Here is a 13,093-nt window from a genome sequence, read left to right on the forward strand (position 1 = left end):
TTTTTTTTTTTTTGGAGAGCATTGTCAAGCATGCTTCTGAGATGCATACAAGTATGATCCCAAAATGAAGTTACAAATCTGAACTGTGAGTAACATATACTTTGAATATGAATTAGGTACGTAGTCCATCGTAGCCACTCTGTTTTGGTATTTTGAATATATAGACATTTTCAAGCTTAGATGCATTATTTGTAAGAGTAGTATGAACGTAAATAAGCCGTATCTTTCATTGATACTGTGAAACAATTTATGTCATCTTAGTCAGTAATCTTATGGTCAGAACTCAAAGCCTTAATACATTCTATAATTGACTTATCTAATTTAATGCCAAAATTAGCTCTTTTACGAGAACATACAAGCAAAAGTTTGTATAGAATCTATTCCACTCATCTTGCACTGATGCCCAATGTTTCCTGGTTTAATTATTGTGGTGTCTACATTTTATATGTAATTTATAGAATATATTATTGGAATCACTTGTATTAGTGTTTCTCTGGGGCAAAAATCCTTAAATTTTTAACTTGGGATGCATGTAGTTATAACTCAAAACAATGTCCATCTTTAAAGGGATAGGTATGCATCCGCCAGTTAAAAATTTACACATGTCCACGTTACACATGTATGAGAACATAATTGTCCATCCTAAACTAGAATTTACAGCCTATCATATTAAAATAAAAATAAAAAAAGTATGAAACATATACCCTTAAATACTTTTAAAAATAATAAAAGTATATGTGGTTTTTTATTTGGTTTTTTTTTTTTTTTTTTTTTTTGTGGGGGGGGGGGGGGGGGGGGGGTCAACTTTTGTCGCGTGTTTGTAATATTAATTTTCTGATAAAAGTGATGTTAATGAAAACTAAGACTTTAATTATACTTTACTTTTTTTTTCTCTTTCATAATTCCAATTCCAAATTCCAAACTCTGAAATAGATATTGCCATGCATCTCTACATATTTTTTATCTTTAAATTTCCAATTTTCTTGTATTTCTATTTATTGTTTCCACTGTTCTGATCAGCAGCAAGTCCCAATCAAATTCAATATAGAGATTCTATTAATTGCTGATAGGGATCCATTACAAGCTGAATAAAAGAGCACTGACACATCAGCTACTGCTGAGCTGTATATTAGTTGTACAAATTTAATTAGCTTCTGTGTGCAAAAGCTATTAGAAGACCACGTGATTAAGGCTAGGTAGTTAGACTAATCTTCTCTTGTATAAATACAGATTAATGAATGAGTGAATGAGCGAGGTACGTACTGAGGTATTTAACTTCAGAGAAAACAAAAAATCTGATTAAATTTTCTTATATAGGTCATTTTCTTTCTGGGTTCTTTCTAATTGATTACCCATACAATTCACATCAAGCAGTGACATATCAAGAGAGGAACTCCTTCCTGCTCAAAATTGAAGAAGCAATCTGCAGCAATGATACATTGAAACCCATATAATTCAAAATATATACCGGGAGAGGAACTCCTTTCTGCATAAAAAATGATGGAGGAGAAATCTGCAGTAGCAAATGATCTAACAATCAATGTGGAAAATACTGAAGGACCTCATGATCATAAGTATCTTCTTGCTTACCTATTCAATGATGCATCAACTCCAAGTAGCAACCAGCAGCCAGAAGGGCCCAAGATACCAAAGGTTCCAAAGATGCTTCGTGATCTTGACAAAAATAAAGGTTGCTTTGATCCTCGTGTGGTTTCCATCGGTCCTTATCACCATGGGGAACCTCAGCTCGAAGAAGGTGAGAAACTCAAAACTAAACTGGCAAGGCTGCATCGTAAAAGTCCTCGTGAGGTTGCTATTTTATACGAGAGAGTCAAAAACGTGGCCAGTGATGCTAGGGAATTCTATGATAAAGAAGGATTGAAAAATATTGATAATGAGGCATTCACAAAAATGATGTTTATTGACGGTTGCTTCATTCTAGAGTTCATTATCATGTGCTTGCCGCCGATTAGAAATCAAAAGGAGTATCATCCTAAGGAGATGATAACTAATGACATAGCTAATGTCAAGCGAGACTTGTTCTTGTTAGAGAACCAACTTCCTTACATTGTCCTCAAGAAGTTAATGGCGGGCAGTGAAGAACATAATTGGGAAATGAGGATTAAAAACTTCATCACTATCTGTCGAAGATTTAATCCTGCAGTCAAACCGGAAGATAAATCTCCTCTTCATCTTCTACACATGATGATGGCAAGATTTGTGATACAAAGTGCTACTGTCCCAGGCGGAAAATCTCAAATATCAGAGACCGCTGATTGGAGAAGCAGTTCTGACGGCAGGTTCGGCCCCAACAAAACAGCCAGTGATGGGTACTTTTATCATCCAGCCAGGGTGCTCAAGTCCATCGGAATCAAGTTCAGACCAAACAAAACAGGTAGTTTTAGTGATGTCAAGTTTGAACCTCATCTACTGGTCAGGGGAATGCTCACACTTCCTCCAATACGCATAGATGCCTCCACCAGATCCCTGCTGCTCAACTTGTTGGCTTTCGAATCGAGTTGCGATAACAACTCTTCGGACAACATGCAGCAGGGTGTCATCACATCTTATATGTGCTTCATGGACTCACTCATTGACAGTGCTGAAGATGTGATGATCCTCAGGACTCAGAAGGTCATCAACAATTGCTTGGGAAACGACCAACTGGTTGCAGATCTATTTAACGAAATCGCAAGCAATTTGGTCCCAAACCCTCATACTTATGCTGAAGCTAAGCATGGAATTCAAAAACATTGCGAAAACAGGTTCAAGGAATGGATGGCAGAATGTCACCACAACCATTTCAGGAACCCTTGGACACTTCTTGCATTATTTGGTTCCCTTTTACTCATCACACTGACAGCTGCTCAGACTTATCTTGCAGCGATGCAGCTCAAACAATGAATAATTAATATGTATGTATGTGGATTTTGGATTTGGCTTCTCTCTTTGTAGTCTAATTATTATTCTTGAGGTTATATATTATGTTATTTTATGCATATTTATGATGTTATTTAACTCATATCTTTACTTGCATATTGTATACAGACATACAGCTTTGCTATAGTGGCCATGCATATATATGCTCACTTTATGGAATGCGTAGTGTTCTTTTACATGTCAACATGATGACGCACATACAATTTTTGAAAAATTTATTTCTACATCCCACGACATATTTCGAGATGTAAAAAAACATGCATGTGTTCTATAAGACAAGCATGTAGGCTTCTCATAACATAATTGTATATAAATAATTATATAATACGAAAAAATCTCACCATATGATTTGTATCTGTTTATAAGGAGATATTTAAAATTTGCTGGTCTAACGATAAAAAAGAAAAAAACAATTAAACATGCTGAAATAACAAGTGTTGGACTGCAACTAATAATGAGGGAAAAGAAAGAGTGTAAACTGATGGCTAAATTGAGACTAATTGGATAGTTCTTGTTTAATTAGTTCCCTATGCCTCCCTCGGTTTCCAGTCTCCGCCTGGTTCACAAGGTATATGAGAGGTTCTTCAAAGCCGTAATAGATTGGCTTTATGGTATTTGATTGGATTTTCAATTAAAAAAAAAAATGTTATTTATCACTTTTGGTAACAACCACATATTCATATTCCATATGACAATTTAAAGTGACTATCTAAAATGTTCACTTTTTTAAATTAAAATTTAGAATAAAATATATACATAATTAGCAATTTCCATGTCAACAATAATCCTAATCATCATTATTGATAACAAACAGAAAAAATATTCACCATAAAATAAAATAAAATAAATCAACAACCCCTTTGTACCAACTTTACCTAATAAATTCTCACAAAAGAAAAACGTTTACGTGGTACTACCCAAGTCGCAAAGACTACGAAAATGGAGTACAAAGACCAAAAAAAAAAAAAAAGAGAGAGAGAAAAAAGAAAACACCCTTATTTCATACATTAGTCATAGTCTAGCTATTTAATTACACGTCCCTAATAAATTCTCCCCAAAAAAAATAAAAAAAAAGGCGGTCATAAATAAAAATACTTAAATAATTGGGAATGACACCATCTCAGCATATATATATATATATATATATATATATTATATGTGTGTAACATAAATACTTTTCAATGGAGGAGTCTATTCCAAGTTTCTCTCTGTATTTATCCTTACATTTTTTTTACCGTTCTCAACGTATCAAACCGCTGATCACCTTACTCACCAAAAAAATATAATAAAATAAAACACCAATCTCCTTTGTACCAACGTTCCCTAATAAATTCTCACAAAAGAAAAGCGTTCTCTAATAAATGTATGCGGTAATACCCAAGTCGCAAAGCCCAGGAAAACAAATCACAAGGACTCTACACCACCGACCCTAAAAAAAAAAAAAAATTAAAAAAAAAGAACAAAACAACATTTTATCGTACATAAGTAATACTTAAGAGTAGCAATTTACATTGGTGCATCATATTCAAATCAACTTATTTATTAATCATGTCAAAATTGATCAATTCGAATATGATCTGTTTATTAATTGTGTCAGAAATTCGAAACCTAAACACGACTCATTTAATAAATAAATAACTTAATGCGACAGATGTAACTTATTTATTAAATTAGTCAATCTAAATCAATATATTATGTTTATACGAAATTAATTCTTTTATATGGAACTAACTTATTTACACTAAATTTACCCAATAAAATAAATTAACTCGTTTAAATTAATTATTTCATATAATATAAAAATAATTTAGACATTAATATATACATATATATATATATATGTAAAATCATATAATTATAGTTGCAAATTTATACTAATATAACATATGATATGATAATATAACAATATTATATAATAATTAAAAATAGATAGATAGATATAATAAACCTAATATTACTTATCTAAAAATAATATAAAAAAATTTACTAATAATCATGTTCTTAATTTTCTACATTCCAATACTCTAATGCATATTAATATTTACTATTCCGATGTCCATAAATCTATACATGAATTAAACATATTATATTCAAGTAAATAAATATTATTTAATGATTTTTATTCTTTATTTTTTAATTAATAAAGAAAATTAATAATATGACTAAATAAGTTTGTAATTTAGCAATAAAAAGTATTAATTAAAATTTTATTAATTAATGATAAATTTAATATATTAAAGTTATGATTTAAACAGGTTATTATGATCATGTGGAGTTGGGTTGACCTATTAATTGGCACATTTAGTTAAACAGCCAATTCAGATTAATTTTGGATCAAGCAAGTCAATCCAAAATCGACACGTTTAATAATCTTGTTAAACAGGTAATTTTGGATCAAGCAAGTCAATCCGAAATCGACACGTTTAATAATCTTGTTAAATGGGTTGATCCAAACTTGACCTGATCCCATTTATAATAAATTTAAACCTGTTAACTTCATATCGTTTTCAAATTATGTTATGATGTCATGACCTAATTTTGCCATTTTGAATATATTGACATTTTTAATCTTAAAAACAATTTTCTCATATCCCAAAGAAGCTAATGAGTAATGACTGGTCCTTTTTTTTTTTTTTGTGGGGGGGGGGGGGGGGGGGGGGGATTTATTTTTTCATATAAGATATAAGCATAGTTTTAGTTTTATTAATTTAGAAGTCATGAATATATTTAAATATAAAGAGATTTTGATTGCAAATTGAATCGTGATTTTTTTATTCATTAGAACATCTTTTTTATACAAGGATTGGAAAGGCTAATGTTAACAAGGAATAACATTTAGCTGTACAATATGATAAAAGCAAATAGAGTAAATGGAATAAATATTTTCCAATGACGCAAGTTGACCAAATTGTTATTCAATTTGATTTCTTAATATAAGATATTTGCCTTGTTTGTGAAGATATACTTGTCCATTTATGCTTTCCTTATTTGCTTGATCGTTGATGCTTTCCTTATTTGCTTGATCATTGATGCTTTACTTATCTATGATAATTGTCTTGACTTTTGAGACATTTGAAATATTTTTCTTATTATGCCTTTTCAAGCTTGGGAGTGGAATAGAGTGTGCTCCTAGCTTGAATCGAAAAAAGCCAAAGCTGGAACATGGTAGGACTTTGGTGAATATATCTTGGCCAAAAGCTACTGAAAAGAGATAGTCAATGCCATTGTATTTTGTTCGTGTCCAAAACATGGGATTGATAGTCATTTGAAGAGCATTGATGTTATCATAAAAGAGTAGAGGAGCTTTATGTAAAGGTAGGCAATCCAAGTAAGTTCAGTGGTAATGGAATCCATGGATCTGTGTTTGGCTTTAGCACTAGATCGAGACATAATGGGTTATTTCTTTGAGCTCCAGGATATGAAGTTTGCAACAAGATAGGCGCGGAAACTAGTTATACTCCTAGAGGTTGGATATCAGAACTCGTCCAAAATTCCTTATCGAAACCCTAAACAAGCCCTGATCCCAAAAAAACACCACCGAACCTTCCAATAGAAAATCCAGCAGCATCTCCCCTAAAGGTAAGACTTACCACAAAATTCCCTGCACGGAAAATATACTTCTAACAATATCTCCTTATTCCTCCCACCTTAGTACAAAAAACTCTACAATTTACAGCACTTTGATATCAAACTATATAAAAACATATACAAGATAGAAATGAACTAACAAGAACAAAAATATATCTTTAAACATTCACGTCTGCTCACACCACCCACTTAGTGCCGTACTACATGTTAATATCATTTTACAACATTCCAATACATAACGTAAATAGGAGAAAATAGGACAATATTAATAATAGTAATATTAATAACAATAACACCATAACTTGCCCGTATGCTTCCACACTTGCTCATAAGCTTACCCACTTATCTAAAGGCTTCTGTATAATACGAATAATAATAATAATAAAGATAATAGTAAGTGACAATAATACCAATAAAAATAATAATAAGAATAATAATAATGATAATAAGAATAATTAATAATCACAATAACAAATTAATAACAATGATAATAATCACAAAATACCAATAATAAAAATAATAGCAACGATGATAATTAATGATAATAATAATAATAAATAATGAAATTAATACTAAAAATAATCATAATAAATAATAATAATAATAATAATAATGAAGATGATTGTAACGAAATCATGATAAATAATAATAACAATATTAATAATAAAAATAATATTAACAGTTGTGATGACAATAAAACAATTAAATATAATGTTAGAAAAATCAGATTATGAATAGCTAAGATAATATAAGTAAAATAGTATTTCAAAATTAAAAACATATTATAAAATATACGCCCGCATTGGAGGTACGAACGATACTCTCTAGTATGCTACACGATCTATGATTTCAACTGTCGCCAGTATCTTGTAACCAATACAGTCCGGGATGGTTGTCTAGATTGGCCATCCAATCTCCTAGACTCATAGGCAACATAGTTACGAGGCTAGCTCTTCATGGACCACTTCGGATCATCGTCTCATGCAGTGTAATACATACCAACATAACATACATATTTATATATATATATATATATATATAAGATATTTGATGCGCATACTATATACCGGTGGTGCTTGACGATTCCCAACGTCCTAAAGCACCGCCTGATGAGGAGATTAAAGAGAGAAACTTGCAAATGGTCGCATTGGCATCCCAACAATGCCTCTACTTATAACTTGCCATGGCTAAACGGTCGACCATAAAGGTGGCTTATGCTTACTATGCACAATACTTGCCATACCTCGGAACCATAGCTCCCATAGGATGGCCATACATATATGCACATTAATCTGTAATGACAACCATCTTGCAGCCAAGGGCAGAGACGGTTGTTGCTAGATCTGTATAAAACTTGCCTACCCTCATAGGAACGATAATGAATGAAACTTGCAAGCTTAATAAACATCCATTCTACGACCAAGGAAAGGGGTGGCTGATACTAATTGTATATATATACTTGCCAACTCTCAGATCCATATCACCACAGGATAATTAAAATATAATAAACAATTACCCTGGCCATGGAGGGGGATGATTTATGCACAATATGTAAAACTTGCCAACCCTCAGGTTCCTAGCATCCCACAGGACGAGCATACAAACTTGCGTGCTTATAAGTAATACAGTACAGAACAACGATACATGTATGATGCATCGAAAATCAACAAAATTTTATAATATTATAAAATTTAGATTTTTATAAAATACGATCGAATTTATGTACTTTTACCAAATCCATAAAATTCCATATTTCTTTTAAATCAACAAAATAATCCAATAATCTTGTCAACCAATTCCTCCCACAATAATTGTAATTTCATGATTATCCAAATGCACAATGTATTTTATACAACAAAAATTACTATCTTCTTAAATCATTAAAATTTATTTGTGCAAAAACTATAGTAAGTCATATAAATTCACATATAATCTAATTTTACATGATTACACTTTAACATGCTAATAAATAAAACAATAAATTCAATTTTTAATGGTTACAATTAATTTTTCCAACAATATAATAAGTATTATACAAATATATGTAAACCATATAAAAGAGCATCATAAAATTAAATCACAATTTTCTTAGTCCTTAAAGCATACATGATGCTTTCCAAAATTCTAAATAATTCAAAATATAATCTCACATACACAAACACGTTTACCATCGTTCAATAATTATATGTATATATACATATATGCATATGTAGATATATATACACGAATACTTAAACATGCATGAGTAAATTTTCAATTCCATAATTTAATATAAATATTTTTCTAAATTCATAAAATTTATTTATACAAAACATCATAAATTCACCAATTTAAATATTTTAATTTTCACATATTAAATCAAATTCATGAATAAATAAACAATCAATTGCATAGATATATTCTTGATCACACTAATTTAATATTGTTATGTTCCCATACTTTCAAATTTGTTTATACCAAAATATCAATTAAAACCACAGACAATTCCACATATAATAAAATATAAAAGTACATTTTATTATGCGCCATAACTTCAACAGTCAATTCTAACAATAATTTAATAATAATTTAACAGCAGCTTAAGACTACAGTTTCCTAAATTTTCTAAAATATTATTTCGAGGGCATACTTATTCAATTCAACATAAATTTGGCATCTTTAATATATTAATAATTATTTAAATATTAAACAGGCACATTTTCAAACTACCACATTAAAATAATAATATTTTATTCAAAAATGGTGTCTTTCAAAATACTCTATCATAATTCACAAATGAGGTACCTACAGAAAACTAGTAAGACGAAGAATACATTACCAACCTCCATTAAGCTCAAAACCATCGGGATTGACCGGAAAATGAACGAAAAGTTTCGACCAAACTCTCCCCTCCATGTATCTCACAAAAATGGAGGTCATTTTTGAAATCATGGGATCGAAATCTAGGGGAAAAGACCGGTCTCACAATCGAGAACAGCCGGAAAGTGGGCCAACCGGAGGATCGCAGGTTGCTGGCTTTGGATGGCTGATCCCGGTGCGTTCGCAGGCCAAATGGTTGAAAATTTGGCCCCAGCGTCTCCCAGCTATGGGCTTTCACGTCGGCTAGCACGTGCACCTTCCTGATGGTCGGAGAAAAAGAAACGGGCAAAAACCCAAAAAGGAGAAGGAGGAGGAAGAGAGAGAGAGAGAGAGGGAGAAGGAGAGGGAAGAGAGAGAAGTTGTTTTCATGGGAAGGAGACGAAAGGTCACGTGTGTGGGAGGAGGAAAAAAGAAAAGAAAAAAAAAGAAAAAGAAAAAGAAAAAAGAAAAGGAAAGAGAGAGAAATAATTAAATATAAAAATATAAAATATTTATATATATATATATATATATATTTACTAATATGGTGATTATTTAATTATAGCACATGGCACTTTCCCAATGTGACACATGGCAAAATTTAAGGATTTCCTCAAATATTTTATTACCTAGTAAAACCAGTCTTGGAAAACATAACCCCAATTTTACAGACCCATAACTTTTCAACCGCAAATCCAATTTAAGCATGCCACCAGTCCATGAACTCGTATCAACTAGTACTTGACAACCATATAGAAATCAAACCCAGGTTAAGCAAGAATAAAAAGTCAACTTTGACACCCTTGAACAATTTGGACCTCAACTTGTTTTACTCATAACTTTCAAACCGTAGCTCCGTTTTCAACTTGCTTCCAGTCTACAAACTCGGGTCGATATGTACTTTGCAACAGTATCTTGGCCAACCTAGAATTCTATCCGAATCAAAAAGTCAAAATTTGACCCCTCTCGATCAACGGCAGTCAAACACGGTCAACTTCAGTCAAATTGAGAAAATTTTGGCATACTTTGGGATGGGTTGTTACATTGGATGTCTTGCCTAATTAGCATCATTAAATCCATACAAATTGTGAGATCCCACATCGGTTGGAAAGGGGAACGAAGCATGGCTTATAAGCATGTGGATACCTTTCCCTTATGAGGCCTTCCCATGAGCGAACGTAAGACCGTGCGGGCTGGACCCAAAGCGGACAATATCATGATTAGGCCTGGGATGCCCATGCCAGTGGAACTGGTAGGTAGGGGTTGTAAGAGGATTCCCCCTAACCATTGCAAGGCCTTTTAAAACCTCGAGGGCTGGGTTGTAAGAGGATTTCCCAAGCCCAAAGAGGACAATATCCCATGCGGGTGGTCTAGGCTGTCACAAATGGTATCAGAGCCAGACCCATATCGGTGTGCCACCGAGGACGCTGGGCCCTAAGTGGAGAGGATTGTGAGATCCCACATCGGTTGGAAAGGGGAATGAAGCATGGCTTACAAGCGTGTGGATACCTTTCCCTTGTGAGGCCTTCCCATGAGGGAACGTAAAACCGTGCAGGCTGGGCCCAAAGCAGACAATATCGTAATTAGGCCTGGGATGCCCATGCTAGTGGGACTGGTAGGTAGGGGTTGTAAGACGATTCCCCCTAACCATTGCGAGGCATTTTAAAACCTTGAGGGCTGGGTTGTAAGAGGATTCCTCAGGCCCAAAGAGGACAATATCGCATGCGGGTGGTCTGGACTGTCACACAAATTAATAGAACCATGTGTGAAATATCGCATATAACAATCTGCTCTTCTTTATAAGTAATGCAAAATTCATTTGATGGCAAGCATGTGAAGCAAGGTCCAATTGTTGAAGTGTTGGCAGACTTGATTTACAGCAAAGGTAATGCTAGGCTTGTGAATGTAATGTACTGGAGTGCCCCCACAAGACTACTATAGGTAGAGACATCAATCTAGCAAGCATTTTTGTGTCGGAATTTTTCTTTGATGGTGCGGGGCATTTCTATGGCAAAACATGTGGTCATGCTATTTAATGAAAAAGATCTTTGATGTATCGTCTTTGAGACAAAATGCACCACCTAGAAAATATTGAACCGAAAGACCAAGAAAGTATCGTAATTGTCCTAAGTCCTTAATAGCAATTTCATAACCAAGTTTCTATATGAGTTGTGAGTAAAACTGTTAGTGTTGCTAGCATTTATAATATCGTCAACATATATTATAAGGACATCGATAGTAGAATCAAACCGATACATAAATAGGGAGGGGTCAACTTTGCTAGATATAAAACCAAGATGCAAGAAAAATTGAGAAAGACAAGCAAATCAAGGGTGAGGAGCTTGTTTAAGTCCATAGATGGATTTGTGCAAAAGACGTATATAGTCAGGGTATTGAGCATCAATGAAGCCTTATGGTTTCTCCATGAAAAAGGTTTCTTTGAGTGTGTCGTGCAGATTTTTGACATCAAGTTGATTGAGATGCCAACCTTGTGATAGAGATAGAGCAATGAGTAGCCGAATAGTAGTTGGTTTCACAATTGGACTGAAGGTGTCAGAAAAATCTTGTCTTGGAATTTGAGTAAACCCTTAAGTGACTAGGTGAGCTTTTAAATGATCAAGTGAGCCATCGTCCATGTATTTTAGTTAATACACCCATTTCGAGCCATTGACATTATTGTGAGGTGGGTGTGGAACTAAAGATCATATATGACCTTTATGTAATGTATGAAGTTCATCAGTCATGGCATTGACCTAACTAGGGTCCTTGAGAGCAGTTTTTTAGGTTTTTTGTTCAATTGGAGAAGAGGTGGCCATCAGTATTATGTGCAAAGCAAGGGAAGGATCACAATGTAACTTGTTACGAGCCACCATTGGATGAGTATTCTTTGTTGGTTTCTCTAGCTATTCAATTAGAATGTGGACAAATAATTGTTGAGTTAAATCATTAGTAGTATTAGGAGCAACATTACTTACCATGAGTGGAAGATTGGATAGCTTAGTGTCTATGTGAGATGAGGTTGAGGAATCGGTGTGAGGAGCTGCAATTCCAAAGAGCTACTTATGGGTGCTAGTTGCCACCTTATGTACACTTTCATCCCACCAATGCTCACATGCCAACTTCAATGCCATCCTTTGTTAATCTCCATTTCATGTCTCCAGCACCATTGAACATCAAATCAACACCATGAAGCTTATGTCCACAAATTTAGAGTCATAGTCAACATATATTTTTAGTTTCAATTAAAAATCATAATAGATTTAAATAAAACAAAATGAAAAGTATCAATTAGTTCCTCTTATTTTCCTAGAGACTCCCATGTTTATGTTTTTCACATTGGCTTGAAACTTGACGAATTGTAAAACTAATGAAAACTTATACCTATTTAAAGAGAATTTGATAAATTTATCCATACATCTGTTGGTTAAATGAAAATTTTGTGAAAAATAGTGTGAGCAAGTAAGTGTGGGCGGATTCGAGTACTGGCAAGCTACCTTATTAGTAAAAGCTTCTTAGAACCCATTCTCACATCATCTCAATGCGGAATGATGATGGTTCAAATGTAAAGACATTAATTCTCTTAATAGCAGAGACCTTTTCAAAGTAGTTGATTTCAGGGTTTGAAAAAATTATAAGGTTAAACATGCTCCAAAAAACTAATCCTTTTGCTTGTTGACCAAATGGGACGCTAGTAAGGGTGTTACAAATTACAAATTCTTTTATCCAA

General features: G+C 33.2%; 1 protein-coding gene across 1 annotated transcript; it reads left to right on the forward strand.

The window, feature by feature from the left end:
* Positions 1 to 1,497: 1,497 nt before the first annotated feature.
* Positions 1,498 to 2,904, forward strand: LOC107419638 (UPF0481 protein At3g47200-like). Its single transcript, XM_048474911.2, has one exon. The coding sequence runs from the start codon at positions 1,498 to 1,500 to the stop codon at positions 2,902 to 2,904; it is 1,407 nt and encodes a 468-aa protein (XP_048330868.2).
* The last annotated feature ends 10,189 nt before the right edge of the window (positions 2,905 to 13,093 follow it).

Source organism: Ziziphus jujuba, chromosome 2 (genome assembly GCF_031755915.1).
Source record: "Ziziphus jujuba cultivar Dongzao chromosome 2, ASM3175591v1".
Classification (NCBI taxonomy): domain Eukaryota; kingdom Viridiplantae; phylum Streptophyta; class Magnoliopsida; order Rosales; family Rhamnaceae; genus Ziziphus; species Ziziphus jujuba.